The sequence below is a fragment of the Desmodus rotundus genome, chromosome 2, assembly GCF_022682495.2.
Source record: "Desmodus rotundus isolate HL8 chromosome 2, HLdesRot8A.1, whole genome shotgun sequence".
NCBI classification, from domain to species: domain Eukaryota; kingdom Metazoa; phylum Chordata; class Mammalia; order Chiroptera; family Phyllostomidae; genus Desmodus; species Desmodus rotundus.
The window spans coordinates 42430055-42447879 of NC_071388.1; the positions used below are offsets into that span (position 1 = coordinate 42430055).

Consider the following 17825-nt stretch of genomic DNA (forward strand, 5'->3'; position numbering starts at 1 on the left):
CACCTTCCCACCGCTCCAGGACTTGGTTTCTTAATTTGGTCCCTAATTTCCCCGCCCCCGAGTGCTGCACGATCCGTGCGCCGTTAACGCGGTCGCGATTGGGCGCCCGGGGTAGCTCGCGGGGCGGGAACCGCCGGGCGGGTTCCGTGTGTTCATTGGCGGCTGTCGTGTCGCTAGGTGGTCCGGCCCGGGCAGTCCTTCCCCGTCCCGGCAGTACTTCCCCGCCCCCGTGAAGGTGATCTGGAGGACGCGCGAGGGCGCGCGCCCGGGGCTCTCGTGCAGCTGCGGCCCGAGCGCGGCCGGGGCCGCGGCGCGCGCCCCCGCACGGAAGTACCCCGGCTCGAGCCCGGGGCGCCCCGGCCGTCCCCAGTGGGCCTCCCGGCCTCTGCCAGAAGCTTGGGCCGGTTCTGTGCCCGCAGGGAACTGCAGCCGTGGCGCTCCCTTGATGACCGCAAAATTAACCCCGTTTGAGTGGCGTCTCCTTACCCGCCAGAACGGTGGGAAGAAAGTCCTCTTGCGAATTTGTTCATGTCGGTTCTATAAACAAGGTTTAAATAGCTAAGGAAGGACCTTAACGCCACATTGTAGGGCGCATCAGTCACCCCTGAGGCAGTGTCTATGCATAGCTAGTTTAGTGGATTTTAATGATTAATCTCTTGCACCCTTGAGCAGCATTTTAAAAATCACGTCTGAAGTATTTGCAACTACAGACTGTTTAGATCCACTAGCTGAGGTTGATTTTTATTAGGCATGTAAAATAGATTTGAAATCTGCCTGCTGTCGACCAAGGTGTAGGAAAAAATCAAATATCCTTTAAGGATATACTCCTAAAAATTAAAAGATCCTTCAGTACCTTGGTTTAGATGAATTGTTTTCTTTGTTTGGAAGATTATAGCTCAGCTCACTCTTCTATGTGCTGATCCCTATGAAAGCGAATTGCAAATGTCTTATTTTAAAATTGTAAGTTAATGTGACTGTAATAAAATACACAAAAGCAGTCATTTTAGCCATTGTGTGTTAAAGATGCGGTTTTCCTGACCTCATGAGGAGATTGTGGAAATAGAGTGCTTGGGTATTATCAGGTTTTCTTTTCCTGTAAATCTAAGAATTGACCCAAAACAATGCATTTCTGTAGGAGGTTGACTGAGCTGCCTGGTTCAAGCAGGAACTGAATATGAACAGTTTTCAATGGTTATGCATTTTAATATACTTTTTAAATTGAGGTGGAGGTGGCTACACCAGAAAGAGCAGCTTCTATGATCCCAAGCTTCCTCCTCACATGTGATGCAGGGACTTTAATCTATCTAAACGTGTACAAAATGTAAACCCTTAAAAAAAATAAAACCATTATTATTTCATTCAAAACCATTCAAAAGGCTGCTTATCCAGACAAAGCCTATGGCTTAGTCTCTACACAGGAAGAAGAAATAGTGTTCTGAGTTAGATTTCAAGATCTGTGCGATTTACCCATATGGGATATAAAACTGAAACTCAGACACAGTATGGTGGTTACCAGAGGGAAGCGGGGTGGAGGGGAGTGAAGGGTAAAGGGGGCCCATATATAGGGTGTCCGACGGTGATGTGACTGGGTGGTGGGCACACAATGCAATGTGGTCAGGTCTCCTGCCTGGGTTGCGGTTCTGGTTGGTCCGCGATAGGGGGCAGGTATGAGAGGAAAGAGAGGCGACCCATCAGTGTTTCTCTCTCACATTGGTGTTTCTCTCTCACATTGGTGTTTCTCTCCCTCTCTTTTTCTCCCTTTCCCTCTGTCTAAAATCAATAAGCGTGTCCTCAGGTGAGGATAAAAATAAAAAGGGACTGTCAGCTTTAATTTAAACTTGCTTGGCTTTTGTCCAAATTGCTAGAACCTTAATGCTGTTTCAAAAAACTTTGTTTTAACTTCCTTGTTTTCTAACCTTTCATTAAAATCAAAAGGTCAATCCTTTGAAAAATAAATACCATTTATTAAATAAGCAACTGCAGTTATTTTTGTATATACTTTTAAAGACCTTATTCTATTAAAAACAATATCTAAACTAACTTTTTTTAGTTGAGTTTGTCACTCTGCCTAAATTCACATAAGGGCTATAGTGTTTCAGAATTTGGCACATCTTAAAAGTCTGCTAAATTGGTGTTTAAACTAGGCTTTATTCAGAGGTGTCTGAAATTTATTTTTGTCCATATTTGTGCCTCCACTAAGGTAAATAAAAACCGTTTGACTTGCAGACACATTTGCACATAGAGAAGTCATCTAAAATACTGGATCTCACACTCGTTCAAGTGGCAGGACACCGACAGTGTCCTTGCAAACGTAACTAATTCTGATAAGAGAACCAAGAACAATTTTGCTAACAGGAAGCATAACTATAATATATATCTATAAGGCCTTTTGATTTTAAAATAAAAAATGCATTAAATACCTAAAAGAAGCATGTTAGTGGGGTAAAACCAATGAAGTTCAGTTTACATGTCAGGTCTAGTGAGAAGCATGCAGAGGCTCAATAGGACAGCTTAATACCAGGTATAAGGTCTGATGACTAATAATTTATTTTTCTTCCATTGGGTAATATTACTAATCAAAAGTTTTAAGGCCAGGCAGAGAAACAGTGAGTGGAGAAATTCAGTGGTTTTGGTTCAGTGATTTGGGAAAAGATAGTATTCTTTTTTATTTATAGAACTATGTGGTTCAGTCTGACACTGTTGAAGCACTCTGAAATTTTTCATCATCAGATACCTCTTATTTCTCTTCCTCTCGTTAATCATAGTCATAATGTATTGACCATTTGAGTTTGTAGTAAACAGGGTATTCACTAGTTGCTACAGTTCTAGACAAAGAAATTTCAGGTTTTAGTTGGTTTCTGATATCTTAAGTGGGTAAGTATGTTGGTGGTGGTTCTACTAAGAAACTAGAGGGTGAGGGGAAAAGGCAGAGAACTGTACTTAAACAATTTTTTAAAAGTTAAGTAATAAATAAATAAAGACAAAACTAAAAAGAAATAAAAAAAAGAAATTAGAAATGTTTAAAATAGCAGCTTGCAGACTGAAATTTAAATACTACATTTGTAAAACTTGGTTCAGGAACCACTGCTCCAAGAGTAAAGCTTTACATTGAGAAGTATAAATTTATAACTTTTAAAAAGTGATCATTAAATATAATGGTATAAATAAATAAATTACCTTTGAGAAAATAGGACAAAATAATCTGAAATTTTAAAAAATTGCTGGTTTTACATAGTACCATGTTAAATGTAATTTTCTAGTTATTTTAAAATACGGATTCCGTATTATGTTGCAGTTGTTTTCTTCCTTCTTTTGAGTTACTGTGTATCTTTAATGATAAAAAGAGGTTTGTTGTTTCTGCTGTGTTGTTACTCAAAGTTAAATTTGAGGAAATGAAGTTGTGTAGAGCATCGCTCGCGGCAGTTCACTTCTGCGTGTTGTAGGGACCATGTCAGTCAAAATGTTGTTGGTTGCCTTTGCTTCGTGGTATTTACTAGTCTTTATAAGCCCCTTCATTAATCTATACTATCTTTAAGGCTGATTGTAACTTCTTTCTTTGTATAGATTTCTGCCTTCTAAAGGAAAAATAAGCTTGATTGCAATACAGCTACACTCTAGATTAAATCTGATAGCGTATACCGTCTTTGGGCTTCGCAGACCTCCTCTCTCTCTTCCCTTACTACCTATAAGGTTGGTAAGTATTAGCTAAAACCCCCACAGAAAATGCCCAGGTGATTTGCCTTGCCCTTCTACTCCTTAAGGCACACATAAACCAATTACTAAAATTCTGTAGCACACCAAAAATATATTTTTTGCTTATCTGACCAAAAAAAAGTACGTTGATTCATTCACATCAGCTGGCTACTGTTGTGTTGGCTGTTGTCATTTTTTAAATTTGACAATCTTACGGAAAAGAGGTCAGTGCCCTTGACTAAATAGTTGGGTACTGCATATTTTACAAATTCTTGTGGCACACCAGTTGAAAATCAGTGCCTTAAATATAATTCTAGACCAGATCAGTTGTGAGAGAATCTGTTCCAATTTGCACCTGTGTTTTCTGCTAGAAAAACACTGAGAATTTGAGTCAATTTTAATATCAGTCTTGGAGTTCTCATATGGTTCTTACTTTACCCAATCCCACAGTCTAAAGTTGGATCTGAATCCAGTATTTGTGACCCCAGTGCCAGAAAGAGAGTAGGCTCTCTGTAAATATTTCTTAAATTGACCTGAATCCCTGTGTTGGCTCAGAAACTTGTTGTTCATTGGGAAGAAGCACTAAACTCTAACAGTCCCCTAATTCGACCAAGTTGAAATGTTAAAGGAATGCAAAAGGTAGACTGAGCTCTACAAGTAAAGAAACATGCGAGATAATATTCACCTTACAATGATTGTGTAATCAGGGTCTAGAGATGTATGTTTGTAAATATCTGTAGGAAAATCAGTAGTCCATAACTTGGACTTCAGAATTTATGAGTTCTGTTTATAGATTTGTGGGCCAGAAATGAGAACCATTTGTGTTTAAGTACTATTGCTATTCTTTGCAGTTTAAGGTGCTAGAATTTTCTCTTAAGCATTCCTCTCCTCCCCTCCTATCAAAAAAAAGAAGTTATGCTGAATTAGTTGGTTTCTATAGGTATTACATCTTTATGTTTCAACAAAGCAGAAAATGCATTTATATATTAAAATATTAAAAATAATTATTTGATAAGCTTGTTGGTTCTATATAGATATCTAGATAATTACGGATTAAAAATGAAAATTTTTCCAGAATTACCCAGTATACTTGAGATTTTCTGAAGTTGATTCCATGGTTATATGATACATAGTTACTAAGCTGTTCGCTTTTGGTAGTATTGGTAGACCAACTCAGAATTATATCATGGCTTCAAACTCAGATGTTATATCAATTACCAGACATTCCTCAAATATCCAATGCAGAATTACCACAGCATGTATATGTTTTTCTCATCTCACTGCTACCATTTAGCATGCTGTTGATGTATTTACTCATGCCTCACTCAAGAAACCTTGCTGTAGGATATAATTGTCAAGTAAAGTTGATAAATAATGAAACTAATTTGTATGTAAAAATATCATAAAATTACTTGCTTTAAGAATTGTTATTCAGTAATGCTTTTCTATGCAAAAGTAAACTTCCAGTTGGAAGCTGAAATCTACTAAAAACATTTCAACATATTAAGTATAATAAATAATGCCAACTATACATGAAGTAAGTTGTATCTGATTTATATGTTGCTGTTCTCCATTTATTTTAGGTGTGGAAACTAATTTTGACTGAGGCTTTGATCAAGCAAATGCAAAAAAGGTATATTTATGTTTATGGACTATCTAAACATTGTTATTTGAGAATTTAAACCATTTTACTTTCTTTAACCAGGGGTCACTTAGGTTAATCAGAGTCACTGGGAACGATTCTGTCCTCAAGATCATGATGGAAGGCAGTGTCACCGTCATTTCCATTACCAAGTGAAGTGTTTCCCCACTCCTTTCTGCTCCTTCCTGGGAGTCTCAGTCCCCTTTCAACATTTTTCTCCAGTTTGTCAGACACTAAAATAAGTTGTCTCCATTCATTTTTCTGGGACATAAATTAAAGCCATGTAACTTTAAATCCACTTAACAATCAGAAACTAGGTCTATACCACTTAGGAATTCTGTTAAGAAAAGTTCCTTTCAAATGATAGTGTAGCTCCAGGAATAAAGCTCCTGAAGAAATGATGGAGGAAAAGAGTTACCAGCTTCTCCAGACAAACCGTGTGGCTTTGGCAGTCAGTCACTGACATGAGGGTCCGATCACCCTTGCATCCACTAACTTGTCTAGAGAAAACTTCAGTAGTTCTGTTTCCTTGGAACAAACATTTTCCTCTTGTTTTGTCCAGAGATGCCTACTTAGTTGCTTACTTTTTCCATTAGTAATTAAAATACTTGATTTTATAAAATGGGAAAACAAAGTCTAGTCGATTACATTGGGAAGCCCAAAAGATGAACTTTAAAATGTATCTTATAATTTTAAGACCCTCCTGTGCAAATCATTCACCTACTCTGTCATCAATAGGTAGAGTTTATATGGGGGTGGCCCAAAAGTTTGTAGAGTTCATGAAATAAAGGGCACATTTTTCACTTTTCACCAATAACTTTATTTTTTTAATATATTTATTGATTATGCTACTACAGTTGTCCCATTTCCCGCCCCCCTCACTCCACTCCATCCCGCCCACCCCCTCCCTCCCACATTCTCCCCCTATAGTTCATGTCCATGGGTCATACTTATAAGTTCTTTGGCTTCTACATTTCCTACACTATTCTTACCCTCCCCCTGTCTATTTTCCACCTATCATCTATGCTACTTATTCTCTGTACCTTTCCCCCCCTCTCCCCCTCCCACTCCCCTATTGACAACCCTCCATGTGATCTCCATCTCTATGGTTCTGTTCCTGTTCTAGTTGTTTGCCTAGTTTGCTCTTGTTTTTGTTTTAGGTGTGGTCATTAATAACTGTGAGTTTGCTGTCATTTTTACTGTTCCTATTTCTGATCTTCTTTTTCTTAGGTAACTCCCTTTAACATTTCATATAATAAGGGCTTGGTGATGATGAACTTCTTTAACTTGACCTTATCTGAGAAGCACTTTATCTTCCCTTCCATTCTAAATGATAGCTTTGCTGGATACAGTAATCTTGGATGTAGGCCCTTGTCTTTCATGACTTGGAATACTTCTTGCCTGTAAGGTCTCTTTTGAGAAATCAGCTGACAGTCTTATGGGAACTCCTTTGTAGGTAACTGTCTCCTTTTCTCTTGCTGCTTCTAAGATTCTCTCCTGTTTAATCTTAGGTAATGTAATTATGATGTGCCTTGGTGTGTGCTTCCTTGGGTCCAGCTTCTTTGGGACTCTCTGAGCTTCCTGGACTTCCTGGAAGTCTATTTCCTTTGCCAGATTAGGGAAGTTCTCTTTCATTATTTGTTCAAATAAGTTTTCAATTTTTGTTCTTCCTTTTCTCCTTCTGGCACCCCTATAATTCAGATGTTGGAACGTTTCAAGATGTCCTGGAGGTTCCTAAGCCTCTCCTCATTTTTCCAAATTCTTGTTTCTTCATTCTTTTCTGGTTGGATGTTTCTTTCTTCCTTCTGGTCCACACCGTTGATTTGAATCCCAGTTTCCTTCGCATCACTATTGGTTCCCTGTACATTTTCCTTTGTTTCTCTTAGCATAGGTTTCATTTTTTCATCTGGTTTTCGAACAAATTCAATCAATTCTGTGAGCGTCTTGATAACCAGTGCTTTGAACTGTGCATCCGATAGGTTGGCTATCTCTTCGTCGCTTAGTTGTATTTTTTCTGGAGCTTTGAAGTGTTCTGTCATTTGGGCCTTTTTTTTGTTTGTTTGTTTGTCTTGGCACGTCTGTTACTTTAAGGGGCGGAGCCTTAGATGTTCACCAGGGAGCAGGGAACGCTGGTCACTGCGATGTGACGCTGTATGTGGGGGAGGGGCCGAGAGGGAGCAATGGTGCCCCCTCCACTCTCCACCGGACCTCAATCTTCCACTCCGCTACCCACAATCAAACTGGGCCTCTCTGGTGCTGGTTCCCGAGTGGGTGGGCTTGTGCACATTCTAGGCCCCTGTGGGTCTCTCCAATGACCTCTCCTGTGAGGCTGGGAGTCTCTCCTGCTGCCGCCCCAACCCCCACGGGCGTTTTCAATCAGAGGTTTGAGGCTTTATTTCCCCCGTGCTGGAGCCCTGGGTTGCTTCGCTCCCCGCCATTCGTCTGGTTTATCTGTGCAAATGTGGGGCCGCAGGGTCTGCTAGTGCTCGGACTGCCTGCCCCGTTGGTCCCACACTCCGCCAGTCTCGGTCCCGCCATGGCCACTCGAGTCCTCTCCACCCCGGTGCCCGTTTCCGCCCCTCCTACCGGTCTGGATGAATGTTTATTTTTTATTTCCTGGGTGTTGGACTTCCTTGCCATTCAATTTTCTGTCAGTTCTGGTTGTGTGAGGAGGCTCAGTGTGTCTACCTACGCCGCCATCTTGGTTCTCCTCTTTTTTTCACCAATAACTTTATGTTGATTTGGATATTTTGCATATGTTGGCTCTCTCCCACATGGTGTAATGTTGATTGTTCTCAAGTAATGTCTCAATCTGATCACTGGTCTACCCGACTGTGGAGCATTGCCCAGCAGGAAACTTCCCAAACCACTTTTGCCATGTTTGATCAGTCACAGCACCTTCTCCATACACCGCACGAATCTTTCTTTGCATTTCAGTTCATTTTTTCTTTCTTGAAATAATAAAGCATAATATGCTGAAAATGGTGCTTGTTTTCTTCCATCTTCAATATTAAAATGGCTATGCAAAAATTCACCAATTTTGATTTTTTTTAATGCACACTGATATGACAGCTGTCACAATACATTCTTAACAAAATTGTTTCAAATGAAGTTAAAGATAAATAAGCGCTACTAGAGCCATCTTATGGAAAAAATAAACGAATTTTTGGCCAACCCAATATTAAATATTTCATGCTTTGTGCAGACTGGTTAATGGGAGAGTTCTCAGAAAGTCCAGAGAAAGTGAGAATGTCCTAAAAGCCGAGCCAAAGCTGCTTGGAAGGAAACAGCCCAGATCCAAGAGATAGTCTCTCTTACAAACAAAGCAGCAAACAAGTATCTTGTTGCTGTTGAATACTTTATAATAGCAGGTGATTTTATAGTTGTTCTAATCCAGGATTCTCAGTTTTACATTGGGTGAAAGAAGTGGAAGACCTCTTGTAGGTCAATAATTAAGGAACCAGCTATGAAAATGAGGGGGTTTTTTTAGTTCTCTTTTTTTTTAAAGAGTGCATTTATTAAAGCTGGGGACAGTGCAACAAGACAGGGCTCAGGACAGAAAAAGCAACAAGAGAGAGCCTAGGCGGAGCTGCCTTGGCACTCTAAAAATGTTACAGGAAGAAGTGAGCCAAGGCGGGGCTGCCGTCAGCTCACTGGAGAGTCGGAGGAAAGGGAGCCTTGGGGACAGGTCCAGGGGTTTAGACTGGGACGAGCTGCTGCTGCTGCCCATTGCTCCCCTGGTTACAAGTCTCAGTGGGGTCCCCTAGAGTCTAGGAGACGTACACCTGTCGGGGAAGGAAAGGCATGGATGTGCTCGCCCTGAGAAAGAGAACTCAAGTTTTAATCAGCCTCACGTTAATACTTAACTCACTGAACGTGCTACGCCCAGTTTTATGAGGTACAGTTAAGGCACCAGATGACAAATACCAGATACAGTAAGATTACTGAATACAGAACAGAGTATCTTTTCATGTATGTAAGTAAACTTGTCCCTTTTATCCAAAACGGAGATTCTGTTGTAAGTAATGCTGCAGTGAATGTAGGGGTGCGGATATCTTTTCAAATTAAGTCTTTCTTATTTCTTCATATAAATACCCAAAAGTGGAATTGCTGGGTCATGTAATAGTTCTATTTCTAATTTTTTTGAGGAGCTACCATACTGTTTTCCATAATAAGACTTCTTCGTGCTACCGTAGTTAGGCCTGGACATCTGACTGTTGAAATATTTCAGGAAGAAGCTGGGGCCTCTAGAAGTGATTGTGAGGAGAGTCTGAGGGCATGGGAATAAGTGAGAGTTACTGTGAGTGCTCTTAAGCCAATTGCAAATACATTTTGGATCATGTATCAACCTAAGGAGATGTGGAAAAGTGAGTAGAAGAACCTCTCAAAAGTCAAAATTTGAGAGAATTGATAGCTATAGCTCAGTGCCTCAATCCATTAGTTACCTATTCGTAGTCACTTCTGAAGGAGGCTTAAAAACAAATTACTACCTATTTAGAGTGGAAATTTAGGAGAAAATAGAGAAAAACAAAATAAATAAATCACGTAATATCTTGGCATATGTGCCTCCTTCTTCCTATCCCTAAATGCACTGATACAGAAATTTTTCTTTTTCCTTAGCATACGTTTTATGATCTGCTTTTCACTTACTATCTACTTAATACTTCTACCATGTCATTAAATAGTGTAAATAATTTTTAATGGCTGCATAGACTTTGTTTTGTCCTTAAGGTGTACTTTGGTTTAACTAATCCCCCTCTTATAAGGCATTTGGATGGTTTTAAGTCTTTTTTGTTAAAACTGCATTGAGCATCTCTGTAGATAAATTTTCCTACATAGCCTGATTATATCCCTGGAATTTCTAGAGAGGGACTTGCTGGTCAAACAATATACATATTTTTAAAGCCCCTTGATAGATACACGGTAACAGAATTCCTTTCTAGCATTATGTTAAGATAATATATAATTATATTAGTATTCTGAATGTAGTCAGATCCTGTGTCTTACAATATTCTGACTTATCCCTACAGTCAGGAGATGAAACGCAGCTGTGTAAAAAGGGAGACAGAAGGTTATTAGTAATTCACAGAGTACATGGTATCCTTTCAGCTGGGGGGCTTAAGGAGTACTATTGCAAATTACCCCTAAGGTTCTGATTACGCAAAAGCAATTTTGCAAAATGAAATATTGCTCTATACCCTACATGAAATATATTATGCAATTTTTGTTGTGTTAATATCAAAATGAAATTATGTAATTTGAACTCTGGATTTTTTTACTCATTAAAATGTTTTCACTTTTTTTTTTTTCACTTTTAGCCACATCAGTAAGATCGCTAACAGTCATTTCTCAGCAATTATATAGTCAACTGATGTAACAATGGTCCTAATATTGGGGCGAAGACTAAACAGAGAGGATCTTGGGGTGCGTGATTCCCCAGCAACAAAGCGTAAAGTTTTTGAAATGGACCCAAAATCTCTGACAGGCCATGAGTTTTTTGACTTCTCTTCAGGATCATCCCATGCTGAAAATATACTCCAAATATTTAATGAATTCCGAGACAGCCGCTTATTCACAGATGTTATCATTTGTGTGGAAGGAAAAGAATTTCCTTGCCATAGAGCTGTTCTCTCAGCCTGTAGTAGCTACTTCAGAGCTATGTTTTGTAATGACCACAGGGAAAGCCGAGAAATGTTAGTTGAAATCAACGGTATTTTAGCTGAAGCTATGGAATGTTTTTTGCAGTATGTTTATACTGGAAAGGTGAAGATCACTACAGAAAATGTGCAATATCTCTTTGAAACATCAAGCCTCTTTCAGATCAGTGTTCTCCGAGATGCATGTGCCAAGTTCTTGGAGGAGCAACTTGATCCTTGTAATTGCTTAGGAATCCAGCGCTTTGCTGACACCCATTCACTCAAAACACTCTTCACAAAATGCAAGAATTTTGCATTACAGACTTTTGAGGATGTGTCCCAACATGAAGAATTTCTCGAGCTTGACAAAGATGAACTTATTGACTATATTTGTAGTGACGAACTTGTTATCAGTAAAGAGGAGATGGTTTTTGAAGCCGTCATGCGTTGGGTCTACCATGCAGTTGATCTGAGGAGACCACTATTACATGAGCTCCTGACACATGTGAGACTCCCTCTGTTGCATCCCAACTACTTTGTTCAAACAGTTGAGGTGGACCAATTGATCCAGAATTCTCCGGAGTGTTATCAGTTGTTGCATGAAGCAAGACGGTACCACATACTTGGGAATGAAATGATGTCCCCAAGGACTAGGCCCCGAAGGTGAGAAGACTTTAAAAATTACCTACACATAAGTAATAAAAGTTTTTGGTTTTTAAGTATTTTAAAACACCTGAAGGTAATTTCAGTGTAGTCATTTATATGTATTGTCTACATGTAGATTTATGTAATTTAAGATTTGTTGTAGATTATGTAAATCATTAGAATGTTTCTCCCAGTGAAGACTAGATTCAACAATAGCATCCTTTGTTATTGTTCTCAGCTATCAAAGGTTGTTGCAAAAGGTCTTTGCAACTATGCATGTCTCCACATATTTCTACTAGTTTCCCATAACCTTCATAGGGTCCCAAAACATTCCACTTTTCTTTTCAGAGGGTCTTTGGATATGAGAGAGCTAAAAGCTCCAGTAGACTCTAACAGGCAGCATGAAATACAGCGGTGTGAAGTAATGTACATCAGATGTGAAACCCAAGCTTCAGATCTTTTCTCATTGCCACAGTTACTATATTTAATGTCAGTCTCAATTTAAAAATTCTTTTCAGATTATAAAATTATATCATCATTATATAGAATTTGGAACATTTATGTTAAGGGGTAGGAATGCAATTAAAGTATGTACTATTATTTTGTGGCTTCTTACAGTTGGTTACTTCTGTAAAACACCTATAGATTTTTAACTCATAAACTATAAAAAAAATAATCTTCAGGCCTTAATAATAGAAGGAATAATATTATACAGTCAGCCCTCCATATCCGTGAGTGAAAAACTCAACCTCAGATGGAAAATATTTGGGGGTGAGAAAATCCCAGAAAGCTCCAAAGAGCAAAACTTAAATTTGCTGCACTCCGAGCACTATAGCAAATCCATGAGAATGAAGTGACGTGTAGGCCTACGCTGTTGTGGACTATATGCAAATGTAGATTATATGCAAATACGACAACATTTTTTATAAGGGACTTGAGTATCCATGGATTTTGCTATCCACAGGGGTCCTGGAACCACTTGCACATGAATATCCACATGTACTTTACTGTGAATAAGCAAGGAATAGCTATTGTGAGAAATAGGACAGTAAAGACTCTTTTTAATAACTTTTCTAACAAACCTAAGGTTGGGTTTTTTAATTATGATAATAAAACACGTAAAATTTACCCTCATATTTTAGTGTACAATTCAGTATTGTTGAATATATTTACATTGTGCCCTGGCCAGATAGCTCAGCTGCTTGGAGCATCATCCAGCCAAAAGGTTGCAAGTTTGACCCTGGTGGGGGAGCATATGGGAGGCAACACATTGATATCTCTCTCTCTCTCTCTCTCTTCCTCTTCCTCTCTTCCCCCACCTCCCCCTCCCCCACCCCTCCTTCCTTTGTCTCTAAATCAATAAACACATCCTTGGGTGAAGACTTAAAAAAGAAAATACATATGTATATTCACATTGTTGTGAAACTAGTGTTTATTTTTATTTTCCTATACCATCTTCCACCTTTCCTATGAATTTACTATAGTGTAGCTCTCAAACCACATTTTTTGTTTTGATATTTTATTCATTTTTTTAAATTTTACTTTTAAATTACAGTTTACATTCAATGTTGCGGGTATACAGCATAGTGGTTGGATAGTTATATACTTTACAAAGTGGTGCTCCCGCCCCCCATGTGTCGAGTACCCGCCTGACATCACACACAGTTACTGCAGTGTTATGGGCTGTATGCCCTACGCTGTGCTATAGGTCTGGTGAGCATTCTGTGGCTCTCAATCCCTTCACCCCTTCACCCAGTCCTCCGGTTCCCCTCCCTCTGGCAGCCATGCGTCTGTTTGAATTTTGTTTGTCAAACCACATTTTTGACTTTGATTTTGATTACTATTGTTTTGGAATGTGATTAAAATTCAGCATATTGTGAGATAGTATGTCTAAAATCTATACATGTTTGGATATAGCAAAATTTAATCTGTTCCCTCATATGTAAAGTGAAAATGCTGACAAATGGTGCTTGCTTTACACGTTTTGTCATTAAAACTGTTAAACGCAGTAATCCGTAAGGTATTCAGCACAGAAAGTACTTAAAAACCATTAGCTATTATTATTTATGTAGTATAGTGCAGGTCTGACCCATTTTCAGAAAACTCCCAGTACTTGACAGTCTGAACTTTTCATAAATTAGATACAATATGGGGTAACTATTATTACAAAAAAATTAATGTAATAGTTCTTATATTATGGTTAGAATAAATCTTTTTCTTTAAAGTCACCTGACTTATGTCAATTGTATCTCAATAAAACTGGAAAAAATCAGCTGACTTTAGTTTTAAAACATATTTTATAGCAAATATAAATATTTTAACCTTAGTCATTTAACAAAGGACAAAAAACACAGTTTTATTCTATAAATGTGCAATTATTTTTAATGTACTGGTTTTTTTTTTTTTTTAAGAACTGTTAAGAGACTTGGACTGAGCTTAAGCATGTGAATGGACCAAGGTTCTTAAACATATTAAGGAAGCTAAACAGCTTTGGGGCTGTTCCACAACTTTCCTGGATATACAGTATCCCTCCAAGGAAAATCACACATTTTTCCAAACAGAGCCCCCTTGTAGCAGAAGAAAGTTTGGGGGCCAAATAGGGCTAATAATACCTATCCTGAATATCTCGTTGGGTTAGAATAGGGACCAAGGCATATATTTTGTAAAATCAAAATATTGTCATTTATTATTAATATTATTTAAATGTCATTTTTATCAGGTCACTTATAAAAATGTGACCTGAATGAAATCAAATTGCAGCCTAAGGGTTAATTAGGTTAGATAATAAATACTTTTGATTCACTTAACTATTCGATTTACAAAAATGTACTTCCAATTTTTAAGGGAACCTATCCATTTTATACAGTGAAACACATCTATATATAAGATTGCCGTATCACCTTTCTTTAGGAGCCATGTAGAGAAAACCCGAAATTATAGTTATATTTAATTTACAGATAATTATAAATGTAATAGCGGATATTTGTTTTATGTAGACATGTGAGGAATGTAAGAGGAATATTTTATAACTCTGCAATCAACTTCTGTCCCTTATTATTATTATTATTATTATTATTATTATTCTGTCTTCCACTTACTTGTTGCTGCATGTTAGTACCAATCACTAGGAATTTAATTATCTGAACAATGTGTATTATTTGTACAGGTTCTCATCTTTCTGAGAAACTCCAGAAAGGGAGTGGTGTCTCCGCTTCTTCAACTGCAGTTCACTCCTCTGACTTCTGCTCCCGCCACCCTCCAGAAACTCCTCCCAGTCAGGCCATCACTGCTTGTCACTTGTTAGACACTTCTTTGCAGTCTGCATCCAGCTTGATCTCTCTTCAGGATTTGACTTCATTGATTGCTTTGGTCCCTCTTGAAACTCCTCCTATAGCCTATGGATACCATTTTCCTCATGGTCATCTTACTTCTCTAACTGCTCTTTTTCAGTGGTTTTCAGTGGCTCTTTTGATGGTTCTGTATCTAGTCTTGGAAATGGTGCTATCCCTTTGGTTCATATCTCTTTGTCTTGCTTTGTACACTTCCCTAGGCCATCTCATCTGTTCTTAAGGTTCTAATTACCATGCGTGCTATTGACTATCAAACCTGTTCTCTCCAGCCCAGGCTTTTTCTTCATTCAATCATCCATTCATGCAGACAGTGTTTCTTTTTTAAAAAAAATTATATATATGTATTTTTTCACTTGATGCATTGTTAAAAAATAACATAGGCAAAATAACATCACACTTAAAGTAAGTAATTCTTTAATATTATCTAATACCCAATTCACATTAATACTTCCCCAAACTGTTCTCTCATGAACCTAGATCCAGTCTAGAACCACTTATTGCATCTGGTTATTTCCTTGAAGTCTCTTGCATTTCAGAACAATTTATTTTTTGTGATTCTCACTTGTGGCAGGCAAGTTGTCCAGAACAGTGTTCTACCTTCGTATTAGTCCTGTTGCTTCCTTGTGACGTCACTGCTCTATTTGGTTGCCATATTTTTCCACTTATAATGCACAGCCACGTTTCTGGCCCAGACTTTCAGGAAAACATCTTTCATTTTAATTTTTTAGTTCAATTTTTTATTCATTTATATTTAGAAACAAAACTGATTATTGTATTACAGGGTATTATTTTGCATATGGATATTGTTATTGCTTCCTAGAGTTATGCTTTTAATGCATAAGCATAAATAAAAAATTTAAAACAAAGATACGGAATTATTACTACCCATGTATAATGTGCATCCTTATTTTTCCCTCAAAAAATTGGGCAAAAAAGTGCACATTATGCATGGCAAAACACAGTATGTTTCTGGGAACTGGAAGTTGGCTGTACAAGCTTCAGCTTAATGGAGACCAGTTAAATATTTTTGACTGGCGTTCATCCTAGGTAATGAATGCATCATATTAGGAGACACAGGATATCTGATTGTCTTACCTTTCACGATGCAAAGATTTCCTCCAGATTAGGGTGATGACAGTTTCCACCACTGCACAGTTAGGTCACACTCCACATCAGCCAGTATTTATTTGTATTTATCTTGTGTCAGGTGACCTCCAGAGCTCAGCCCATGCCGGATATGCTATCTATATACCAGGCAGGGAGCTCCCATTTCCAAATACGGCGTTATCTTCTGGAGGATGGGCCCCTTGTAGTACAAGTTTCCCCTGCTAGGTCAGTGTTCTAGGAACCCATCTGTATCAGTGTACTGGCTGACATTGTTGAGAGAGGCTGCATTTGGCTTCAGTGAATTTTTTTTTTTTTTGAAGACTTTCAAGTGTTTGCCCATATCATGATGGGTGATTTACAAGTGCACCTGCCCACACCACACTGAATGTTCAGCAGTTTTTCTCTGGATGGAAAAAGACCTCAAAGGGAAACCTTTTGCAAATGTGGAAGAGGTGAAACAAAAAAAACAGCAGAAGCACTAAAAGGCATCAAAATCAACGAGTTCAAAAACTGTTTTGAACAGTGGGGAAAAAAATGTCTCAATAGGTGTATTGCATCCAACGGAGAGTACTTTGAAGGTGACTAAAGGTTATAAATGTGTAAGAAAAAATACACAATATTTTATAAGTAAGTTATAGGGGTGTTTTGGGGTCCCTCCTCATATACCCATGTGTCTCCTAAATGACAGAGAAAGCTCAAAAATGCACCCAAGAGCATCAAAGTTTTGATAATCTGCACTGCCAGTTGCACTGCATGAGAGAGAACAGCGGAGACCAGTCACAGAAGGAACAAAGCTTAGGAACAATTGGTTGTATTTATTAATATATATTATGCAACTTTAAATCTCTGCACCAACACACACACTTATTTTGAACAAACACCAGGTGTAAGCATCGTGATGTGTTTAGAGTACTGGCCTCAGAAACAGACAGGACTTGGTTAGAGTCCTGCTCTCCACAGCTGGTCAGCTCCATGACTTCGGGCAAGGCGCTCTAACTTCACTAGTATCCATCGTTTTCTCATCCGTAAAATGAGCACACTACTACCCACCTCGTAAGATTGTTGTGGGGATTGGAGACAGTTTATGAAGGAATGCATAACCTAGCACTTGACACAAAAAATGCTTAATAAAAATTATTGCTGGTTTTATGAAGAAAATAAAAATTTGTAACATATTTTTAGGAAATGTGATTTGAGAGACAGAAACGCTTGCTATCAAGTGGTTCATTTTAAGCATAAATTGTTCATATCTGTGAAGAAAAAAATCAATGCTCTTTGCTATATTCCATTGAGAAATAGCTAAGATTTAATAAGCTACTACTACCTCTTACCTAATAATCAGTTACTATATAATGAATATAGGAGTATGATTGCCATAATGAGAACAAGGTTCAAGTTCCTATTAGAAACCAGTAGAGAAAACTAAGGTAAAGAATTTTGGGGTTTTTTTTTAAAGAAACAGTGTTTTAATTGAAACAGACATAGATACAGGGAACAGGCTCACGTTGCCAGAAGGGAGGAAGCTGGGGGACTGGGTAAAAAAGGTAAAGGGATTAAGTACAGATTGGCAATTATAAAATAGCCACAGGATGCAAAGTACAGCATAAGGAATATAGTAAATAATATTGTAACAACTATGCATGGTGCCAGATGGGAACTAGAAAATACTAGGGGGGCATTTTGTAAAGTATATGGTTATCTACCCACCAAGTTGTACACCTGAAATTAATACAAAATAATATTAAATATTAA

At 38.2% G+C, this 17825-nt stretch overlaps 1 protein-coding gene across 2 annotated transcripts in view; it reads left to right on the forward strand.

The window, feature by feature from the left end:
* Nucleotides 1–26: 26 nt before the first annotated feature.
* KLHL24 (kelch like family member 24) overlaps nt 27–17825 on the forward strand; it is a 40300-nt gene continuing 22501 nt past the window's right edge. Inside the window, exons 1-3 of one of the 2 annotated variants that reach the window (XM_053918132.2) lie at nt 27–3694; nt 5277–5326; nt 10654–11634. In XM_053918132.2, the coding sequence (XP_053774107.1) occupies nt 10715–11634 (920 nt within the window). In that variant the 5' untranslated portion in view covers nt 27–3694; nt 5277–5326; nt 10654–10714. The remainder of the gene's footprint in view (nt 3695–5276; nt 5327–10653; nt 11635–17825) is intronic. The other variant, XM_053918133.2, reaches the window with a different exon arrangement.